This window comes from Pristiophorus japonicus, chromosome 10 (assembly GCF_044704955.1).
Source record: "Pristiophorus japonicus isolate sPriJap1 chromosome 10, sPriJap1.hap1, whole genome shotgun sequence".
NCBI classification, from domain to species: Eukaryota; Metazoa; Chordata; class Chondrichthyes; family Pristiophoridae; genus Pristiophorus; species Pristiophorus japonicus.
Genome location: NC_091986.1, coordinates 45012078 through 45036677, shown reverse-complemented (window position 1 = coordinate 45036677; position 24600 = coordinate 45012078). Strand labels below are relative to the sequence as shown.

Below are 24600 nucleotides of genomic sequence, written 5' to 3'. Positions count from 1 at the left end.
TTCTCATCCCTTCATTTCGGCTTCCACCCACCCGGGCTTCTTTTGAAGCCGAACCCCGAGCCCCTCTGTCCGGGCAAGGAAGCAATTCTGCCGGCCGATGCTCCGACCCTCGATCCCGGTGAGGAGACGTGGTACTTTGAAAAAAAATCAAAAATTAAAGAATTGCAATCGACTTCCATTTTCTTCCTTTTGACTTTGAAAAAATTAAGCTTCTTTGTCTTTGTCTTCTTGACTCCCTCCAAAACTTCACCTAAAACCAAAGCGTCTTTCTGCGCTGGTTTTTCTTAAATGCCCAGAAGGTTTTTTGGGAGTGGTCACATTCGTCGTCCTCGGAAAAATGTAAGTTGGCCAAACTTGCTTAAATGTGGAAAAACTGGTGCAGACATCAGGTTACGCCCCCATGACGCAAAAAAATACTAACCTAAAAAAGTCGTACTAATTGAGTTACGTTGGTGCAGAAACCTTGGGGAAACTTGGAGATTTTAATTTAGGCCAAAACAACGCACGCCAAAAAAAACAGCACAGATAACTGGGGAAAATTGAGCCCAGGTATTTTTAGATTTATGATAATACTTTCCTTTTTTTTGGTGGCGGATGAATGAAGAATTATTTTTTGTGCAAGTCCATCCTACCTGTGTTTCCCATTGTTGCGCATCGAGGCTGCTGTAGTCAGTGGGTTAATGACACCTGCTGCTCATCCCATGAGGATTCCTCTGTCAGACATCTGGCTGTGCACATCTGGTAGATCCAGTTTGCAAAGCAGGACCTCAGCTTCTGTAGCATTTTCACGTGTCAACGGCAGGTTTTATTATTCAAGTGCATTTCAGAAAGGTGTTTGCCATTCTCGTGAATGATCATTTTTTTTAAACGGGAAATAAGCTGACACTGAATGTTCACTGTGCCTTTGCAAAGGTAATTTAGAGAGAACTGTAAAACTATAACTTGCGCACAAGTGTCTTAGTTCAATAGAAGGGATAGTTCCTAAAATTGTTTTGCCAGAAGGTTTCCTTTTTCATTTACAATGATTTATTCTATTTCAAAGTTTTTAATTTGGCAGTCTCAAGGAAAACAAAAAGAACGATTCGACATGCATTAAAAAAACAATACGTTGACCTGTTTCTCAAGAACGATAACATCAAAGGTTAATAATATTAACAGAAGTTAATTCTATTTATTACTGATATTGTGACATGGGAATTCATATTGCCAGCAGTCCAGCTCCAGAAAGGGCAATAAACAGTCCACATCTGCAACGATTGATATAAGTATTATCTTACAGAATGTCCCTCTTCAGGACCTGCTTCTGGTAGCCAACCAAAATGATCAATAAAGGCTTGATATTCATCTCTGAGGAGCTGAAACTAGTTCGAGGAACTCTCTCTAAGTTGGCCACGCAATGGCTGGTGAAGAGAAGAGGGTGAACTTTGGCGCAAACGTAACTAAGATGGAAAATTGGGTGGGGTGTATAGCGGGAGTCCAATCCATTACGGTCCAGCCAAAATTGAATTTCACCCCCCCATCCCTCCTTCCCCAAGTATAAGATGCACTGCAGCAACTCACCACAACTTCTTCGGCAACACCTCCCAAAACCGCGACCTCTGCCACATAGAAGGACAAGGGGCAGCAGGTGCATGGTAGCACCATCATCTGCAAGTTCCCCTCCAAGTTACATCCATCCTGACTTGGAAATATATCGGCTGTTCCTTCATCGTCAAAATCCTGGAACTCCCTCCCTAACTCCCTCCCTTACTGCACTGTGGGAGTCCCTTCACCACAAGAACTGCAGCAGTTCAAGAAGGCGGCTCACCACCACCTTCTCAAGGACAATTAGGGATGGGCAATAAATGTAGGCCTGGCCAACGATGCCCACATCCCAGAAATAATTTTTTTAAAGTCTTTAACTTGCAGAAGTTGATCTCTCTCCAGTCTTGACTTATTTGCTAAATATAGGAGGGTGATTATCCACATATGGGTTGTGAGATGGACTGTCCTCTCCAGATATGGAAGTGATGAGTGGACAGTCCATGTGGTTTCTGATCTGTAATCCAGCAGAACATGCATATTTGAATAGTTACAGCACAGAAGGAGGCCATTCGGCTTGTGAGCCCGTGCTGGCTCACTGAAAGAGCACTTCAGCTGATTATCCAACTCCCTTTTGAAAGCCACAATTGAGTCTGCCTCCACCATCCTTTCAGTGCATTCCAGATCATAACCACTCACTGCGTAAAAATGTTTTTCCTCATGTCGCCTTTGGTTCTTCTGCCAACCACCTTAAATCTGTGTCCTCTGGTTCTCGACCCTTCTGCCAATTAGACCAGTATCTCTCTACCTACTGTGTCTACACCCCTCATGATTTTGAACAACTCTATCAAATCTCCTCTCAATCTTCCCTGCTCCAAGGAGAACAACCCCAGCTTCTCAAGTCTATCCACATAACTGAAGTCCCTGAAACCATTTTCGTAAATCTTTTCTGCACCCTCTCTAAGGCCTTCATCCCCTTCCTAAAGTGCGGTGCCCAGAATTGGGTACAGTACTACAGTTGAGGGCGAACTAGTGTTTTGTAAAGGTGCATAACGTCCTTATTATTATGGTAACCCTGCTCCTGTTCTGAATCCCACCACGGCAGCTGGGGCATTTATTGCCCCGGCATTTATTGCCCATCCCTAATTGCCCTTGAGGGCAGTTCTTGTAAATCGACAATTAAATAATTTTAAAGGAATGTGGATTTGCTTATGCAAACTGCAATCTACCCTGAAATGAACAACAATGAATCCTGAGAAGGTTCCAATCTATCAAAACGTCTAAATATTGAACAAGGAAGAGAACAAAAATCAAGATTAGGAACGAGGAAAGATTTTGAAAGGTTTGGGCATGAGCAAAACAACATTGTATGTCCGAGATGTGAGGTGTGATTATTTTTAATAACGTTGTACTTGTGTAGTCGGGTTGCATCAGATAATGTCAGCACTCGGAATCATAAGACTGAAATTAGTAAAGAATCCAGAGACAGTCTAGGCAAAGGTATCCGAAATGTTGAAGAGGAGACGGAGGGTGTAATTTTTTTTTAATTCATTCATGGTATGTGGGCGCTGCTGGAAAGGCCAGATGGAGCAGGATTAATGAATGGCCTACTCTTGCCCCTAATTCTTATTGCCCATCTCTAATTGCCCTCGAGAAGATGGTGAGCTGACTTCTTGAATCGCAGAGAGCAATTAAGAGTCAACCACTTTGCTGTGGGCCTGGAGTCACACGTAGGCCAGGTAAGGACGGCAGGTTTCCTTCCCTAAAGGACACTAGTGAACCAGATGGGTTTTTATCGACAATCTGGTAGTTTCATGGTCACCATTCCTGTTACTAGCTTTTTATTCCAGATTTATTTAATTAACTGAATTTAAATTCCCCAACTGCCATGGTGGGATTTGAACTCATGTGTCTCCGAATTATTGGTCCAAGCCTCTGGATTACTAGCCCAGTAACATAACCATTGTACTGTGTATTGCACAGAAATGAACATTAAGTCAGATATACTGCAGACATCCGTTATTTGTTTTATGCTGTCAGGGATCCATGAGTTTTTTAAGATTGTTGTACTGTTTTAATTACATTTTGTTTGACTGTAATATTAAAATGTATATAATGCAGTGCAATGTGTTAATATTAGACTTTTAACATCATAAATTTTCTATCCCAAAGGATTTCAACAACTAATGTCAGCTTTTCAAACAACAACTTGCACTAATATAGCGCCTTTAACATAGTGAAACGTCCCACGGCGCTTCACAGGAGCGTGAATCGGACAAACTTTTGACACCGAGCCACACAAGGAGATATTAGGATGGTTGACGGAGCGTCAAAAAGGAGGGGAGAGAGGTTTAGGGAGGGAATTCGAGAGTTTAGGGTCCAGCCAGCGAAGGCACGGCCGCCAATGATGGAGTGATGAAAATCGGGGATGCGCAAGAGGTCAGAATTATAGGAGCGCAGAGATCTCAGAAGGTTATAGGGCTAGAAGAGGTTACACAGATAGGGAGGGGTGTGACCATGGAGGGATTTTAAGCAGTATATTTTGATTGTATATGTAGAATCATCGAATGATACTGCACAGAAGGAAGCCATTCGGTCCATCGTGCCTCAGCCAGCTCTTTGAAAGAGCCATCCAATTACATAGGATTACATAGGTTATACGGAACAGAAACAGGCCATTCGGCCCAACCATTCCATGCTGGCGTTTATGTTCCACTTGAGCTTCCTCCCCTCTTTCCTCATCTAACTCAGCACAACCCTCTCTTCCTTTCTCCCTCATATGATTGCCTAGCCTCCCCTTAAATCTATCTATACTATTTGCTTCAACCACTCCCTGTGGTAGTGAGTTCCACATTCTCACCACTCTGAGTATGGTATATTCCTTATGACCTCACAACACACACAGCACTCCAAGATGACTCCATTCCTTTTATTTTCGTAAACACCAAAGGCTGCATTACCATAGTAGTTCACTAGGTGGAGCAGTACTCCACTAGGTGGTACCTATATGACACTTCTCCCTCCTTAATGCAGAAATAATTATAACAAGCAATCATCATACATAACTTGCATGGTTATACATAACAAAAGATATGGACTTATTTTGCCATATTTAGAATCAAACTTAACCACTTGTTTTCTGTTTTGAAAGGATACCTTCCCTCTCAAACAGAACTTTCCAAACATGGTGTTGAAAGACTCATTCTAGGCTGAACCTGAGGAAAGTTTTCCTCCAAGGGATACCCTTGATCTACATTTGAACTCTCTTCAACTTCAGACTTCTTGTCTGCCTGACTCGGACTCAGACTTAAATTCTGACTTTCTCTTGGACTTGTTTCTAGTACATTTGATGTAGGATATGCTACTGGTACTGTACTTGTAATAAAACTATCTGATGAGTCAGAAATAATAGAATCATTCCAACTTCCAGCTCCTTCCACATCTGTAGGTAAAATATGATCAATATGAACAAACCTAACCTGTCCATGATCAAACATCTTGACCAAATAAATGTGCGAGGAACACATATCTTCACCACTCTTCCTGGTAACTACTTTAACCAATTATGGTGATGGTTCTTCACTCTCACCTTCTGATTTAATTTCACACTTCTCTCTCTTACTCTACCTCGATCATGATTCTCTTTATGCTCACTGGCACTGAGAATGCATGAAGCAAAAGCAATTGGTCTCTCCTCCCCACCATGTAGTACATGAGAGATCACTGCCCCAACTCCATACAGAGAGGCGTCACATGCTAGCTTGATCTCCTTAGATATGTCACAGTGAACTAACATGGTGCTCACTACCAACTGGCTTTTACACTGCTTGAATGCTGTGTCACATTCCTCTGACCACTTCCAATGGACCTGTTTTTTCAACAGTTCATTCATTGTAGCCAAATTTGGTAGGAACTTCCCACAATAGCTCAAAAGACCCAAAAATAATCGAAGTTCAGTGACATTCTTGGGAGTGGGTGCATCTCTAATTGCATCCAGCTTTCCCTTGGTTGGATGTAAACCACATTTGTCTACTCTGTGTGTTAATAACTCCATTGAGTTTTGAAGTAACTCACACTTGTGAGCAGTCACTTGTGCTCTGTGCTTCTCTAGCCGTTTGAGCATTCAATATGTTATAGATTTGCCTGTTTGGTGCTGAAATGAGTATGTCATCTAAATAGCATACTACCCCTTCAATACCTTGCAAAATAGAAACATAGAAATTAGGTGCACGAGCAGGCCATTCGGCCCTTTGAGCCTGCACCGCCATTCAATAAGATCATGGCTGATTATTCACCTCAGTACCCCTTTCCTGCTTTCTCTCCATACCCCTTGATCCCTTTGGCCGCAAGGGCCATATCTAACTCCCTATTGAATATATCTAACAAACTGGCCTCAACAACTTTCTGTGGTAGAGAATTCCACAGGTTAACCATTCTCTGAGTGAAGAAGTTTCTCTTCATCTCGGTCCTAAATGACTTACCCCTTATTCTTAGACTTTGACCCCTGGTTCTGGAACTCTCCAGCAACGGGAACATTTCCTGCCTCTAACCTGTCCAATCCCGTCAGAATGTTATATGTTTCTATGAGATCCCCTCTCATTCTTCTAAACTCCAGTAGATACAAGCCCAGGTGATCCAGTCTCCCCTCATATGTCAGTCCTGCCATCCCGGGAATCAATCTGGTGAACCTTCGCTGTACTCCCTCAATAGCAAGAACATCCTTCCTCAGATTAGGAGACTAAAACTGAACACAATATTCCAGGTGTGGCCTCACCAATGCTTTGTACAACTGCAGTAAGACCTCCCTGCTCCTATACTCAAATCCTCTAGCTAGGAAGGCCAACATGCCATTTGCCTTCTTCACCGCCTGCTGTACCTGCATGCCAAATTTCAGTGACTGATGTACCATGACACCCAGGTCTCGTTGCACCTCCCCTTTTCCTAATCTGTCACCATTCAGATAATATTCTGTCGTCCTATTTTGCCACCAAAGTGGATAATCTCACATTTATCCACATTATACTGCATCTGCCATGCATTTGCCCACTCACCTAACCTGTCTAATTCACCCTGCAGCCTCTTAGCATCCTTCTCACAGCTCACACTGCCACCCAGCTTAGTGTCATCTGCAAACTTGGAGATATTACATTCAATTCCTTCATCTAAATCATTGATGTATATTGTGAATAGCTGGGGTCCCAGCACTGAACCCTGCGGCACCCCACTAGTCACTGCCTGCCATTCTGAAAAGAACCCGTTTATTTCAACTCTCTGCTTCTTGTCTGCCAACCAGTTCTCTATCCACGTCAGTACATTACTCCCAATACCATGTGCTTTAATTATGCACACTAATCTCTTGTGTGGGATCTTGTCAAAAGCCTTTTGAAAGTCCAAATACACCACATCCACTGGTTCTCCCTTGTCCATTCTACTAGTTACATCCTCAAAATATTCTAGGAGATTTGTCAAGCATGATTTTTCTTTCTTAAATCCATGCTGACTAGGACCGATCTTGTCACTGCCTTCCAAATGCGCTGCTATTTCATCTTTAATAATTGATTCCAACATTTTCCCCACCACTGATGTCAGGCTAACCGGTCTATAATTCCCTGTTTTCTCTCTCCCTCCTTTTTTAAAAAGTGGTGTTACATTAGCTACCCTCCAGTCCATAGGAACTGATCCAGAGTCAATAGAATGTTGGAAAATGATCACCAATGCATCCACTATCTTTAGGGCCACTTCCTTAAGACTATCAGGCCCTGGGGATTTATCGGCCTTGAATCCCATAAATTTCCCTAACACAATTTCCTGACTAATAAGGATTTCCTTCAGTTCCTCCTTTTCGCTAGACCCTCGAGCCACTAGTATTTCCAGAAGGTTATTTGTGTCTTCCTTAGTGACGACAGATCCAAAGTATTTGTTCAACTGGTCTGCCATTTCTTTGTTCTCTATTATAAATTCACCTGATTCTGACTGCAAAGGACCTACATTGGTATTCACTAATTTTTTTCTCTTCACATATCTATAGAAGCTTTTGAAGTCAGTTTTTATGTTCCCTACAAGCTTCCTCTCATACTCTATTTCCCCCCTTCTAATTAAACCCTTTGTCCTCCTCTGCCGAATTCTAAATTTCTCCCAGTCTTCAGGTTTGCTGCTTTTTCTGGCCAATTTATATACCTCTTCCTTGGATTTAATACTAATTTCCCTTATTAGCCACGGTTGAGCTACCTTCCCCATTTTATTTTTACTCCAGACAGGGATGTACAATTCTTGAAGTTCATCCATGTAATCTATAAATGTCTGCCATTGCCTATTCACTGTCAACCCTTTAAGTATCATTTCTCCAATGGGAAATCACGCAATTTGTTGTGATATAACGATTCCGGTACTATGCTCACAGATGCACCAGTGTCGATTTCCATGGGTATCTTGAATCCTGCAACATCTACTTGGATGATGATACTTTTTGAATCGCTGTTAGATACTCTTGTGCTCCTGATGACGTGTATCTCTTCATCCTGTTGCTTTTCTTCCATACTATTGTCGAGGAAATATTTCGCTTAAATTAACTCAGGCGGAGACTTTCAGAACTGCACTTCGAGAGAATTTATTTTAAAAAGCAAGATATATCTCGGAGAGCCTGCTTGGACCGTACCAAGGCAAAACTCTGTCGTACAAGCAAATTGCACTTATCTTGATACAGAAATTGAATACAGAAATAGAAAAGGAATCTTATTCATTAGTCCCGCGAGTACAAAGGTCGTCTCGGGAGGTGCACACTCTATCTGTCCTTGCATAGTTTTTCTCTGTTCACAGTCTAATAAGCAGAATCAAAGGAGACTCCCTTTTAATACCAGATAGTCATTTAATTGCATCTGTAAGTTTCAAGGCTAAAAAGCGTGGCTATTTTCTAGTCATATTATTTCTTTAAGCATAGCTAATAAAAATAATTTAACCCTTCCCTCTTTCATAAGCCATGGATTCATAGATTCTTTCTTCCACAATTCCCTCCTTGTTGATCTTTTTATTTTTTTAGATCAACACAATTTCCTATATTTTCTTCTTTAGCAAAAGGGGGTGTATACCCTTCAGGATAGGGTCGCATTTGGAGATAATCGTCTTCATCAACCTTTTCCTCTAAGCCACTTAACCTTCCTTTCATGCATACACCTTTTCTTTCTATTTCGGAGAGCAGGCCTATTACTTGACTAATTACGTTTTTTAATTTTATCCACATTCCGCAAAGGATTATTAATAATACAAGCATAACCACACCTACGATTACTATGGGGTGTATAGCGAGCTTCAGTACTGCTGTAGCTCTTGGGGACCATCCGGTAAACACATCCCACCAGTGGTGTATTGTCAAAGAGGTGACTTCATCTGCGATTCTCACTAGTCCCCTTCTTGTAACTCATTTCGACTCTAAATTGGTGGATGTCTCTGCCTTGCTTTGACAGAGCTTCCTCAATTTTCTTGTCATTCCGTATCAAATTGTGCAGTCTGGTCAGATTAATTACGGGGGGTAAGGGTTCAATCTTGTGCACAGACAGATAATTTTCTACATTTTTCCACTGCCCAAAGGTATAAGTTCTTTTTACTTCAGGATCATACAGGGTGTAGACTCTTCTCACGCATTTATTAATGGGGGGTTTATACAAAATTCCATCCAGATCGACAGGTTTATTTCCTGTCACACAGATCTCATTCTGTCCTATTTCCGTTATATCAGTGTCATTGGTTAGCTTTAATTCCCATTTACATACTCCAATGGAGTGCTGCAGTGAGCATGATTCGTGTATGGTGGTCTGATGGGGACATACCATTCCGAGTGGCCACCTAGCACATCCCCTCTGGTGATGTGTCATATTCTTCTCATCGACCCAATCTCCTTTAAATTCTGGGTACCAGAAGTTCTGTCCAAACAGCTGGGGCATTACTTGGAACTGACACCAAATTTCTTTTCGTGTCATACTTACTATCTCCATTGTAACGTTACATCCTTTTGAATTACAACTGGTATATCTTTTTTGAGGGTTAATGGTTAAATTAAGAAGCTTATCCCTTTTGTTAATTTCCAGCAGCCTTTCCCATGTGTTAGCATGGAAGGATAATATTTTCCTTTCTAACTCGGCTCTTAATAGCTGTCTGATCATTTCTTTAAACAGGCAATGGGTGTACTTGTTTACTCCCTGTTGTTCTTTCATTAGGTTCTCTATTTCCTTCTCTATCCCTTCATTCTGTTGCCAGGTCATTTCATTTAGGACGTAACCTGATATCTGTAATTCTTGCTCCCACTCCACCTAACACAGTCTCTAATACATCCCGTTTCTTTCTTTGGGGTCTTTCTTTTTCAAAAGATACCTTAACACTGGTTGTGTGGCAACCATCTTCTTTCTTTGGGGGATATTTAATTCGTATTGTTAGATTTAATACACCTGGGGATCTTACCACTGGGGTGCAAGTGGTCAGTATCCTTTTTAGATGTCCCGGGTCTCGGTCTTCTAGGTGGCCGGATTCTTTTACTGACCATTTTACCACAAATGGGTCTCCTCCATTCACTGGGGTGTTATTCATGCACAACATCTGCTGCCCATCTCCTATACCTGTAAATGAATAACGGAGGAAGTCTTTTCTCTCGTCCGGCCCTCCTATGTGCATCCATCTCTTGTTTTTCCCTGTGCTCCAGGTACACCTCATCCACACATCGGCCTGGAATTCTATTAACAACTGATACCCTTTCCCCAATATAAACTAGAACTCCCCTCTTTCTTCCTTCATTCCACATGCCTCACGTCGTACCGTAAAATTCCCTATTATACAACTTTGGCCTACTGGGCATATAAAATTGCCTTGCTGCCTTATACTATTACATCTTTCCCATACCATATTTCCCTTCCATACTCTTCCTTCTTTTAGGACTTCTTCCTCCTGCCGGGAGTTCCCTGTCGCTAAAATGATCAGTATACCTAACGTCCATTTATTTTTCCAAGAGTCCCTTCCCATCTTCCCTTTCTTGTTTGTTTCTATACCACTCTTGAATTAAGTTGTTACAATAACAACACGTCCACACGATAGTAACAGTGACCCAAATAACAAAGGCCCAAACTGGCACACAAATGAGCTCTGACATCCATCCGTGAATTTTGGGCAATAATTTAAAGTCCAAATATTTAATACAAGAGCAGGTGCAGTTCTTTCAGTGAGAAGATGGCTGTTTTCTTAGTCGGGCGACCGTAGTACGTCCTGGTTCAATGCCTTTTCCTTCGGCTGTAATTCGTCGGGGAAATAATGTTTACAGCGGGTTGCATGCACCCAGTTCGGGTGCTTTTCCAACTTCAAAGCGGTTTGTGTTGTGAGAATTATCTGATACGGTCCTTTCCACCTAGGAGAAAAGGATTCTTTATTTAATGTTTTTACTAACACTTGGTCTCCAGGTCTGAAAGGTGCATATTTCCTTCCGACGGGGGCACCTGTGTCTGCTTTATTTGTTCAAGCAGACTTCTGGCTATTTCACACATGGCCTGAGCATACTTTAGTGATTTTTCATCGTTCCAAATTAACGCTATTTTTTCATCTGCCAGTGGTGGTTTTACACCAGTAAGCATTGGTCTTCCCAATGAGGCTTCATGTGGTGTCAGACCAGTGTTTCGGTTTTTCTGGTTTCTCATTGTATACAATACCAATGGTAAGGCATCTGGCCACTTCAGTCCAGTCTCCTGACATACCTTGGTAAGGGTAGATTTTATTATCCCATTTACTCTTTCTACCATTCCCGAGGACTGTGGCTGATATGGTATATGTAACTTCCACTGGAACCCTAACGCTTCTACAAGGTTTTGCACTATTTTTCCGGTGAAGTGTGTTCCCCTGTCACTGTTGATTCCCATAGGTATCCCATATCTTGGTACTATTTCTTTAAATAGAATTTTTACTACTGTTCGGGCATCGTCTCTCCTAGTGGCGTACGCTTCTACCCACCTTGTGAACATATCTACTATGACTAATAGATACTTAAGACCTGATACTGGAGGCATGTGGACAAAGTCAATTTGCAAATTTTCAAAGGGCATACTTGGTTGGGGTAGATGATCATATCCAGCAGGTGTTTTACCTCTGTTATTTTGTTGACAAATTTGGCATGTTCTAGCAACTTTCTCAATTACTACTGTTATTCCTGGTGCATACCACTGTGCATTAATAGCATGTATCATCCCTCCTTTGCCCATGTGAGCCTGACCGTGTGCTAAGCGAGACAGGGGCAAAGATAGAGATCGAGGGCAGACAGTTCGCCCATCAGGGTGATACCAAATGTCGTTTTTTAGAAAACAACCCTGGTTTTCCCAAGTTCTTCCTTCCTGCATGGTAACTTGTTGTTGGGCTGTTTTAAGTAGTCGGATGTCAAGTACCTGTGGAGGGGAAACTGAGACTGCTTGAAGGCAGTCTGCCTGTGCCGAAGCGGCCTGTTTGGCTGCCTCGTCAGCCCTCCTATTTCCTACTGATACTTCATCCTCACCGGTTGTGTGAGCTGCACATTTGATAACGGCTACCTTACTTGGCAACTGAATGGCGTCTAATAGATTAAGCACCAGTTGAGAGTGCTTAATATGCTTTCCACCAGAGATGATAAAGCCTCTGTTTTTCCACAGTTGTCCAAAATCATGGACCACACCGAATGCATATCTAGAATCAGTATAGATATTAGCAGTATGATCTTTAGCTATTATACAAGCTCTAGTGAGGGCAAACAATTCAGCAGCCTGAGCTGAGGTTCCGGGAGGCAGGGCGAATGCTTCAACAGTTTCGTGAGGATTTACAATAGCATAGCCTGCCAAAAGCAAATCATCCAATGGCCTGTACGATGATCCATCCGTATAGAGAATAAGATCAGGATTGTCCATGGGCTCTGTGAGCAAATCTGGTCTTGGTAAGGTGGCTACTTCCACCGTTAACAGACAATCATGCTGGTCTGGATCCTCTACTTCTTTAGTAGGAAGAAAGGTGGCTGGGTTCACTACCGGTGCACGTCGAAAGGTATAGTTAGGGTGTGACAGCAGTAATACTTCATAACCTGTTCTTCGAGACGCTGTAAAGTGTTGTGTGGCAGCTGAATTCAAAAGTAATAACACAGCATGGGCTGTTATGACAGTACATGGATGATCCAAGACAATAGGTACCGACTTCTCCACCATGACCGCAGTAGCAGCTACAGCACGTAGACATGCTGGCATTCCCTTTACTACTGGAGGCACCAAAAACCGAATAATAAGCAACTGGTCTATTTCCCCCACCATGTTCTTGGGTTAGTACTGCTGTTGCAAATCCTTCTTTCTCATTCACATACAACTGAAAAGGTTTACCATAATTCGGAAGTCCCAACGCCGGAGCATGAGTAATGGCTTTCTTTAACTGTTTAAATGCCTCCTCTCTCTCTGGGGTCCACTCCACCTTGGGTGGGGCATCATTTAGGGCAGCTGATCTTAGGACCGCATCCCATTCTCGATAATTGTCTACAGTACCCAACCATCCCCAAAAATGACAAGATTTCCTTCTTTGTCTTTGGTATGGTGGCCCTTTGAATTGTCTGAATTCTTTCTGGTCCTAGCTGCCTCTGCCCTTTAGATATGTGAAAACCCAGGTACTGGACTTGAGTCTGACAAAATTGTAACTTTGGTAACGACACTCGGTGCCCTCTTTCACATAGGTGCTGTAACAGTTTCAGGGAATCTTGCATGCACCTGTATCCGTGGCTGGAAGCCACAAGCAAATCGTCCGCATACTGCAACAGCACAGACTGGTCTGATAATGAACAGTCTTCGAGGTCTCTTTTTACTGCTGCTGCATATACTGCGGGGCTTTCGGTGTATCCTTGGGGCAACCTGGTCCATGTGTACTGCTGCTTCTTGTGGGTGAAAGCAAACAGATACTGACTTTCTTGATTTAAAGGGATGGAGAAAAAAGCTGAACACAGATCTATTACAGTAAAGACAGTTGCTGTTGGTGGTATAGCAGATAGTATAATGTTGGTGTCCGGTACCACAGGGGTGATAGCGACTACTATCTTACTAATAGCTGTCAGATCTTGCACAAATCTCCATTCATTCGGCCTATTAACCTTTGGTATGGGCAGTATCGGAGTGTTACACGGGCTCTGTGTCTTTTCTAAAACTCCTTGTTCCAACAATGCAGAAATGACTGGCTCTATCCCATTTTCTGCCTCTGGAGGCAGTCTGTACTGCCTAATGCTTGGTAACATGGCGTTCTTTATCAATTGTACCCGATGGGGTACTGCAGAGTGTACTTGCCCAACATGATTCTTATGCTTTGCCCAAAGTTCAGAAGATACTTGATTCAATGCCATTGGCAGCTTAGGGCTTGGTTGTTCCGGGGGTTGCTGTTTTTCAAAAGTGGAGGCATGATTTTTACCTTTCCACTGGAGAATCCCCCTGTTGTGGGTGATAAAGTCTATCTGAACATTTTGCAATTTTATTACTACCCAAGGTTGATAGCCGTGTTGCTGTTTTTCTCTTTCTATTCCTACAATCATCGTACCCATATCTTTAGGTTTCGCTGGCGGTTTTACAGCCAAGGTCAGATGGGGTGTCGAGTTCGCTTCTCTAAACCGCTGTTGCTGTAAGGGTGTCAAATCGATGGCTACCCCCAATCCTTCTGGTCCAAAATAAATGCGGGGCGTAGCTTCTACTATTTCTTCTCTATTTAAAAAGGATTGTACCAGACACTGGTGAGTTTCAGCTTTTTGTCGAGTGTACCAGGCTGTACAGTGAAGCTGAACTGCCTCAAAGCTTGTCAAAATTATATACATCAATTCTTCAGTATTAGAGTCAAATTTAGCTTTTAAGTTTTGTATAACTTCATGTATCAAGGGGGAATAGAAGTTGCCAATCAATTGCCAACAATAGAGGGCAGCCTTTTCTTTGTTATCCTCCCTTTTCTCTTCTTTAATCCCATTAAAGAACTGATGAATATTATTTGGAGGGAGCTCCATGTACATTCCTTCCTTTGTGCAATAAATTGTGGCTCCTAGTTTGCACAAAGTCTGTCTTCCCAATAAAGGGAGCGGTGTTGTTTTAGAGACTATCAAAGTCTCATCATTAACTGATTGTCCTTCAATTATCAATTTGGTAGGTTCAGATAAAAATTATTTCATGGGGATACCGGCCACACCCATACTTAAGACGGTGGTGTTGCTTACAGGTAATCCCACAGAGGATGGTACAGAAGACATAGTAGCACCGGTATCCACCAGGAACTTCACATAAGTGTCTCCTACTTTTACTACTGCCAGAGGGTTTTCTTCTATGTCTGCCGATAAGCGGAGGGCTGCCGCCTGTACCACTAAGCCTCAGGGGCATCCCTATGCTGATTATTCTGTGCCTGTCCTCGTCCCTTTTGCTGATTTACTGACCTGCTGTTTTAGCCTTATTTTCCTCATAGGTAAATAGTCCCTCTCTATCCATGTTAGCCAGTACTGTAACTGTCTCTTTCCAACTTTTTCCTTGCCAGTCCAAAACCCTTATTTTGTATGTTCTTGCTTGTTGTGGCAACATACAATTTAACAAGGTTTGCACTGCCAAAGGTTCATTTTGATCCATTGGAATTCCTGCATGCTCGTCCCAACTATTTTTCCATCTGCCTGCAAAATCTATTCTTCTGCTTTCTGCAAGCAGCGGGTGACTTCCCCTATATCTCCATGCTTTTTAGCTCCCTTTAATAAATGGTACAGGTTTGCTCAAGCCAGTTGTGAAAGGCTACTGGCTTCTTAACAGGATTAGGGGCAGCTGATATCATATCCCGAGCTTCTCCCGGTGTCCAGGGCTTTAGGACAGCCGTTGTTCTGATCATTACACGGGGGCTTGTGTCGTGGGGATAGTGGAGGAATCGGCCTGTCTTATCCAGCTGAGCGGCCACTATTTCTATAATCTCCTGCTAATCATCCGGCTTGGTGGTTGGAAGACGGGAGTATAAGCCGACAGGGGAAGCGGTCAAAACCAGGGCACTCGGGGGGCTGTAAGAGGGAGGGGGCTTCTCCTTATCCTCCTCCTCTTTCTTTTGATTTTTAGGGGCTGGTACCTCTTTGCCACCTCTGTCCATTTTTTAAAACAATTCTCCATATAATCTTTATCCCAACTGGGGTCCCCTGTCCCATTTTTGGTGGTCTGTCTCCATTCCTCAATTAAGGACAATTTAAAACTTCCTCCATATGGCCAATCCCCATCAGACCAACCGTACAAATCGCTACTAAACGTTACCGCGTATCTGTCGTCTCCTGTTTCTTTAATTACAGTGTCCGCCGGCGAGCCGGGCGGCACAATAGGATCTCCTACCTTCTCTCGTTGCTTTGCTACCTTACGGATTCTTTTCTCAGTCTTAGGATGTACTTTCATTCTTTCAGTTGAGAGGTCGTCCTTCTTTCCTTTTCTAGGAGCTGGGCGCGAGCGCCCTGCTCGACTAGAGCCGTTTCCCATTCTTCCGGGTGCAACGTCTCGCGATCTTTTCTGAAATGAGAGTTAGGACAATCCTACAAAATATACAATAATTTACAAAGCGCTCACCGGTGTTCTCTCTTCCGCTCAGCTCGGGGTCTCCTTTTGCCTTCTTGTTATTTTAGCTTCTTAGCGGTAGCTACCTTATGCCTCACCCTCTCGGGGATCTCGGCGGCCCGTCCCCCTTTCAGCTAGGACGGCCTAGGCACCTTCCTCCTTTCAGCTAGGAAGGTCCTTAAAATTCCTCTTTTCTCTTTAAAAGTTAAATTTAGTTCTTTTGGATCTCGTTTTTAGAGATCCTGCCGGACTACGCCAGAATCTGTCGAGGAAATATTTAGCTTAAATTAACTCAGGCGGAGACTTTCAGAACTGCACTTCGAGAGAATTTATTTTAAAAAGCAAGATATATCTCGGAGAGCCTGCTTGGACCGTACCAAGGCAAAACTCTGTCGTACAAGCAAATTGCACTTATCTTGATACAGAAATTGAATACAGAAATAGAAAAGGAATCTTATTCATTAGTCCCGAGAGTACAAAGGTCGTCTCGGGAGGTGCACACTCTATCTGTCCTTGCATAGTTTTTCTCTGTTCACAGTCTAATAAGCAGAATCAAAGGAGACTCCCTTTTAATATCAGATAGTCATTTAATTGCATCTGTAAGTTTCAAGGCTAAAAAGCGTGGCTATTTTCTAGTCTTATTATTTCTTTAAGCATAGCTAATAAAAATAATTTAACCCTTCCCTCTTTCATCTATGTAGTCTCTGGAGATTTCTACTTATTGCCTTGAAAGTTGGTTTACTCTTCAGTTGGCATGCCTTCATAAGATGACCAGGTTTCCTGCAGAAGAAACACTCTGCCTTCATATATGGACATCTTTGAGCAATGTGTTGTCCCAAGCACCGATAGCACGACTTCAATGCTCTGTTACCATTGCCAGTTGCTGAGGCTTTGGGGTCCAACTTCCTTTTACTTTTAACCTGCAGGCGATTCACCTCGGTTGTCTGACGACTGGAAATGGCTCAAAATTCTCGGGAATATTGGTCAGCCATATCCATTGACATAGCTGTCTGACAAGCTAAATCAAAAGTCAAGTTAGAGGTTATCAACAACTTTCTTCTGATCGCTTCATTTTTCATCCCACAAACAAAGCGATCACACAGTGCTCGGTCCTGAAAGTTTCCAAAATGACAATGAGCTTCTTTAATGTTACAATATACTCACTGATACTCTCGTTCGGTAATTGATTTCGTATTCCGAAATGCTAACTTTCAGCAATTTCCAGGAGCTCAGGACTGTAGTGCTGACTCTGACTTAGTTAGAATTTCCGTAAGTGATGTATCCTTTGGCTTGATGGGAACAAGCAAATTTTTCAGGGTTTCATTTACCTCGGAGCTTGCTTCAGTCAAGAAAATAGCCCGTTTTCTTTCCTACACCACCCGGTTACGGTTTTCATCATCGGGAACTTCGATGATACTATTCACGGTGAAAAACATTTCTAGCCGCTCTACATACGCTCCGAAAGTCTCATGGTCGGATTGAAACTCCCCCAAGAGCCCTATTATTCCCATAGGCATGGCCATCTGGACTCTGGCAGTTCAGCCAAGTGTGCTTTAATTTACCTTGGATTTTTAGCTGTTCTGCAAACAAAGGACCTCTTTAGTCTCTCTGTTGTTTGGCAGGAATCATCCACCAACAAAAATTTCAGCTAGGGTATCCAGAAATCCTATCCTCATCGCCAATGTGATATATTCCTTATGACCTCACAACACACACAATACTCCAAAATGGCTCCATTCCTTTTATTCCTGTTGTAAAGAGCAAATGCTGCATTTCCATAGTAGTCCACTGGTGGAACCTATATTACACTGTGTAAAGAAGTTTCTTCTGAATTCCCTATTGGATTTTTTGGTGACTGATGGCCTCTAGTTATGCTGTTCCCCACAAGTGAAAACATTCTCTCTGTCTCTCTTCTGTTAGGCAGTCCCTCGCAGTCGAGGATGACTTGCCTCCACACTAAAGATGAGTCCTCAGGTGACTGAAGAGTCCAATGTAGGACTTACAGTCTCTGTCACAGGTGGGGCAGACGGTGGTTGGAGGAACGGGTGGGTGGGGTGCCCGGGTTGCCACGCGCTCCTTCCGCTGTCGACGCTTGGCTTCAGCTTGCTTGCGACGAAGAGACTCGAGGTGTTCAGGGCTTTCCCGGATGCTTTTCCTCCACATTGGTCAGTCTTGGGCCAGGGATTCCCAGGTGTCGATGGGGACGTTGCACTTTTTCAAGGAGGCTTTGAGGGTGTTCTTGAAGCGTTTCCTCTGTCCACCTGGGGCTCGCTTGCCATGTCGGAGTTCCAAGTAGAGCTCTTGTTTTGGGAGTCTTGTGTCAGGCATGTGGACAATGTGGCCCATCCAGCAGAGCTGATCGAATGTGGTCAGTGCTTTGATGCTGGGGATGTTGGCCTGAACGAGAACATTGACGTTGGTGCACCTATCCTGTCAATGGATTTGCAGGATCTTGCGGAGGCAGTGTTGGTGGTACATCTCCAGTGTTCTGAGGTGTCTGCTGTACATAGTCCATGTCTCTGAGCCATATAGGAGTGCGGGTATCACTACTGCTCTACAGACCATGAACTTGGTCGTAGGTTCGAAGCCCAGGAGCGGCGAAGTCGAGACTAAGGAGTGACCCAGGAAAGGAACAGCATGGGCCAACTGCGAGGTGCCGCAAGGACTACACTGTGAATCTCGGGGATTCTCTCTGTATCTACTCTATCAAAACCTTCCATAATTTTAAAGACCTCTATTAGGTCACCCCTCAGCCTTCTTTTTTCAAAAGAAAAGAGACCCAGCCTGTTCATCCTTTCCTGATATATGTACCCTTGCATTTCTGGTATCATGCTTGTAAATCTTCTAATATCCAAATTAGTCCCACTCCCCCCGCACTTTCCCCATAGCTCTTCAAAACATTTCTTTATCAGTATTTATCCAATTCCCTTTTGAGAGTTAAGATTGAATCTGCTTCCCCCGCCCTTTCAGGCAGCGCATCCCAACTCGCTGTGTAGAAAAATAAATTCCCCATCTCCCCCCTAGTTCTTGCTGGATTTGAAGAACAAATTATTTTTATATGACCAATGTTGTTTCATTCAATGTAAATCAGTATAGTCACGTAAGTTGTTACTTTATTCATGACTGTAGACCTGACTATACTGTGTTGGCTGTAAAAGAAATGTTGGAACTTATTTCCAAAATGTATTTTTGTAGCTTTGAAAGTCTTTAAACATATTGTTGGATGTCTTGTGTCTCTGCTCTCACCAGGCACCAGTATCTTCACGGTTTATGAAGCTGCCTCCCAGGAAGGCTGGGTGTTCTTCATGTACCGGGCGATCGACAGCTTTCCGCGATGGCGATCCTACTTCTATTTTATCACGTTGATCTTCTTCCTCGCCTGGCTTGTTAAGGTGCTTTCCATTCCGCTCCTTTCACACTTGTACAGAACACGAATCTTATACCATAAGAACATAAGAAATAGGAGCAGGAGGAGGCCATTTGGCCCCTCGATCCTGCTCCGCCATTCAATAAGATCATGGCTGATCTGATCTTGGCCTCAACTCCACTTTTCTGCCTGCTCCTCATATACCCTTGTCTCCCCGAAAGTTCAAGAATTTATCGATCTCCGCCTTGAATATATTCAATGACTCAGCTTCCACAGCTCTCTGAGGTAGAGAATTCTACAGATTCATGACCCTCTGAGAGAGGAACTTCCTTCTCTCCATCTTAAATGGGTGACCCCTTATTCTGAAACTATGCCCTCTAGTTCTAGATTCCCCCACGAGGGGAAACTTCCCCTCAGCATCTACCCTGTCAAGCCCCCTCAGAATCTTGTATGTTTCAATAAGATCACCTCTCATTCTTCTAAAGAGTACAATGAGTTCAAATGAGTACAGGCCCAACCTGCTCAATCTTTCTTCATAAGCCAACCCCTTCATCCCAGGAATCAACCAAGTGAAACTTCTCTGTTACCAGTTAGTGGACACCTGTTATTTTATTTAAAGTCAAGAGGAGGAGGAGGAAGAAGTATTATTTTCAATCCAAAGTATTTCCCTAAAAAGTATAGCAACTGCAAGAAACAAGGGCTGGGAGCGTCCATTGCTTGGCTAGGGGCAGGGGTGGGGAGCAGGGGGACTGCTAATATAGAAATTATCAGTCTCACGTAGAACTGCTTTGTTGAGTCTCTTAGTTAGAAAAGATCCTCAAACGTGACATATTCAATTCGGAGGTTATGCTCAGAATAAGGGGTCGGCCATTTAGGACTGAGATGAGGAGGAATTGCTTCACTCAGAGGGTGGTGAATTTTTGGAATTCTCTATCCCAGAGGGCTGTGGACGCTCAGTCTTTTGAGTATATTCAAGACCGAGGTCGCTAAATTTTTGAATATTACGGGAATCACGGGACATAGACAGTGCAGGAAAGTGGAGTCGAGGTAGAAGATCAGCCATGACCTTATTGAATGCTGGAACAGGCTCGAGTGGCCGAATGGCCTACTCCCACTCCTAATTCTCATGTTCTTGTTTTATGTTCTTATGCTGATAGGGTGAGATGAAGAGGGGTGGGAGGAGGCTCGTGTGGAGCATAAACACCGGCATGGACCAGCTGGGCTGAATAGTCTGTTTCTGTGCTGTACATTCTGTGTGACAGTGTTTGTTTTGTGGCCACGGAACTGTGATCATCAACATCCATCCCTGTCGGGGTCTTAAAAGGGAATCGAAGCTCATTCCAGCTCCAGTCAAGCATTCCACTCATCTGGGGGTGGGGAAGGGATGGGCTGGTGCTGGCGGTGCGGGAGGGGTGGAATGTGGGTGGGGGAGGGGTGGAATGTGGGTGGGGGAGGGGTTGAATGGTGCTGGGGGTGGGTATCCCCTATCGACCTCTTGGCTTTTCATTTCTGCACCTCGCACCTGCCCCTTTTTATGCCACATTTACACTTCCTCTAGACTCGTCTTTTTTTCTTTACTTGTCCAATTACCGTCCCTTTTTGTCTTGTGCCACCATTCCTTTTGTCATTTAATCTCTCCTGCCTTCCACCCTATCACAGACCTTCCCTTTTGTTCTGGATGTGTTAATTTGCAACATCTAAAGCTTTGATTGGCCCGCTTGGTTGATGAGTCCTGATTGCTGATTGGTCCCCTTCGAGGACAAGACACCCCCAGCAGTTTCTCTCGAATGCGTAATTAGAACCACCTTGTCTATGTAATCAGTGGCTTTGCAAAGTGTAATTTGAGCCTTTCTGACTACTGACTTTCCCCCTCTCTTGCCTCTATTTCTCTCTCCTTCTCTCCCTCTCTCTCTCTATCCCCCCTTCTATCCCCATCTCTCTTTCTCTGCCCTCTCTCTCCCCTTCCGATCTCCCCCTTTCTCTCTCTCACTACGATCCCTGCTCTCTCACTCCTTCCTCTCCATCTTCATCTTCACTTCACACTATATATACTCTCTCACCCTCTCTCTCTCCCCCTCCCCCCTCTCTCTCTCTCTCTCCCCTCTCTCTCTCTCCCCTCCCCCACCTCTCTCTCTGCCCCCTCACTCTCTCTCTCCCTCACCCCCCTCCCCCTCCCTCTTCCCCCCTCACCCCCTTCTCTCTCCCCTTCTCTCTCCCCCCCTCGCTCCCCCCTCTCGCCTCTCTCTCCCCCCATCCCCCTCTCTCCCCCCTCTCACCCCCCCTCTCTCTCCCCCCTCTCTCTACCCCCTCATCTCCGCCCCCTCTATCTCCCCCCCTCTCTCTCACACCCCTCTCTCTCTCCCCCGTCTCTCTCGCCCCCTCTCTCTCTCCCCACCCTCTCTCCTCCCCTTTTTCTCCCTCCTCTCTCTACCCCCCCTCTCTCTTCCCCACTCTCTCTCTCCCCCCTCCCCCCTCTCTCCCCCCTCTCTCTCCCCCCTCATCTCCGCCCCCTCTCTCTCCCCCCGTCTCTCTCGCCCCCTCTCTCTCTCCCCACCCTCTCTCTCCTCCCCTCTCTATCCCCCCTCTGTCTCTCCCCCCCTCTCTCTCTCCCCTCCCTCTCCCTCCCACCCTCTCTCTCCTCCCCTTTCTCTCCCTCCCCTTTCTCTCCCTCCTCTCTCTACCACCCTCTCTCTTCCCCACTCTCTCTCCCACCCCCTCTCTCTTCACCACTCTCTCTCTTCCCCCCCCTCTCTTCCCCCCCCTCTCTCCCCCCCTCTCTCCCACCTCTCTCCTCCCCCCTCCCCCCCCCCTCTCTCCCCCCTCTCTCCTCCCCCCTCCCCCCCCCCTCTCTCCCCCCTCTCTCCTCCCCCCTCTCTCCCCCCCCACTCTCCTCTCTCCCCCCCCACTCTCCTCTCTCTCCCTCTCTGCTCCCCTCTCTCTCTCTCTCTCTCGCTCCCCTCCCTCTCCTCTCTCTCTCTCTCCCTCTCTCTCTTTCTCTTCCCTGTCTCTCCCCATCTCTCTCTCTCCCCTTCTCTCTTCCCTTCTCTCTATCTCACTCTCCCTTTTTTTCTCTCAATCTCTCCCCCCCCACTCTCTCTCTCTATCTCTCCCCTATCAATCCTCTCTTCTCCTCCCGGCCAGCACAGATCCAGTGATGGGCTTTCTCCTACTGGGCTGAGCAAAGCATGGCCCATGTTGCACTGCGGCGCAACTGTGGGGTACAACACACACGGTCCCAGTGAGGGCGAACCTGGTCCCAGTGATGGCGAGCACGGTCCCAGTGATGGCGAGCACGGTCCCAGTGAGGGCGAGCACGGTCCCAGTGAGGGCGAGCACGGTCCCAGTGATGGAGAGCCCGGTCCCAGTGATGGCGAGCACGGTCCCAGTGATGGCGAGCACGGTCCCAGTGAGGGCGAGCACGGTCCCAGTGAGGGCGAGCACAGTCCCAGTGACGGCGAACCCGGTCCCAGTGAGGGCGAGCCCGGTCCCAGTGACGGCGAGCACGGTCCCAGTGACGGCGAGCACGGTCCCAGTGACGGCGAGCACGGTCCCAGTGACGGCGAACCCGGTCCCAGTGAGGGCGAGCACGGTCCCAGTAACGGCGAGCGCGGTCCCAGTGACGGCGAGCACGGTCCCAGTGACGGCGAGCCCGGTCCCAGTGACGGCGAGCACGGTCCCAGTGAGGGCGAGCACGGTCCCAGTGACGGCGAGCACGGTCCCAGTGACGGCGAGCACGGTCCCAGTGACGGCGAGCAGGGTCCCAGTGACGGCGAACCCGGTCCCAGTGACGGCGAGCACGGTCCCAGTGACGGCGAGCACGGTCCCAGTGAGGGCGAGCACGGTCCCAGTGACGGCGAGCACGGTCCCAGTGACGGCGAGCACGGTCCCAGTGACGGCGAGCAGGGTCCCAGTGACGGCGAACCCGGTCCCAGTGACGGCGAGCACGGTCCCAGTGACGGCGAGCACGGTCCCAGTGACGGCGAGCACGGTCCCAGTGACGGCGAACCCGGTCCCAGTGAGGGCGAACCCGGTCCCAGTGAGGGCGAGCACGGTTCCAGTGAGGGCGAGCACGGTCCCAGTGACGGCGAGCCCGGTCCCAGTGACGGCGAACCCGGTCCCAGTGAGGGCGAGCACGGTCCCAGTGACGGCGAGCACGGTCCCAGTGAGGGCGAGCACGGTCCCAGTGACGGCGAGCACGGTCCCAGTGACGGCGAGCACGGTCCCAGTGACGGCGAGCACGGTCCCAGTGACGGCGAGCACGGTCCCAATGACGGCGAGCACGGTCCCAGTGATGGCGAGCACGGTCCCAGTGAGGGCGAGCACGGTCCCAGTGACGGCGAGCACGGTCCCAGTGACGGCGAGCACGGTCCCAGTGAGGGCGAGCAAGGTCCCAGTGACGGCGAGCACGGTCCCAGTGACAGCGAGCACGGTCCCAGTGACGGCGAGCACGGTCCCAGTGACGGCGAGCACGGTCCCAGTGAGGGCGAGCAAGGTCCCAGTGAAGGCGAGCACGGTCCCAGTGACAGCGAGCCCGGTCCCAGTGACGGCGAGCACGGTCCCAGTGACGGCGAGCACGGTCCCAGTGACGGCGAGCACGGTCCCAGTGAGGGCGAGCACGGTCCCAGTGACGGCGAGCACGGTCCCAGTGACGGCGAGCACGGTCCCAGTGACGGCGAGCAGGGTCCCAGTGACGGCGAGCGCGGTCCCAGTGACGGCGAGCGCGGTCCCAGTGACGGCGAGCACGGTCCCAGTGAGGGCGAGCACGGTCCCAGTGACGCGAGCACGGTCCCAGTGACGGCGAGCACGGTCCCAGTGACGGCGAGCCCGGTCCCAGTGAGGGCGAGCACGGTCCCAGTGAGGGCGAGCACGGTCCCAGTGATGGAGAGCCCGGTCCCAGTGAGGGCGAGCACGGTCCCAGTGACGGCGAGCACGGTCCCAGTGAGGGCGAGCACGGTCCCAGTGACGGCGAGCCCGGTCCCAGTGACGGCGAGCACGGTCCCAGTGACGCGAGCACGGTCCCAGTGAGGGCGAGCACGGTCCCAGTGACGCGAGCACGGTCCCAGTGACGCGAGCACGGCCCCAGTGACGACGCACACGCGCGGCCAGACACCAAAATGGTTGTGCAGATAATTACTTTAATTTGTTCCTCCT

At 46.5% G+C, this 24600-nt stretch overlaps 1 protein-coding gene across 1 annotated transcript in view; it reads left to right on the top strand.

Annotated features, from left to right (window-relative positions):
- The window catches only part of nalcn (sodium leak channel, non-selective), a 364870-nt gene that overhangs the window by 50987 nt on the left and 289283 nt on the right, over positions 1–24600 (top strand). The window contains exon 7 of the mRNA XM_070891788.1: positions 19332–19474. Coding sequence (XP_070747889.1) covers positions 19332–19474 — 143 coding nt within the window. The remainder of the gene's footprint in view (positions 1–19331; positions 19475–24600) is intronic.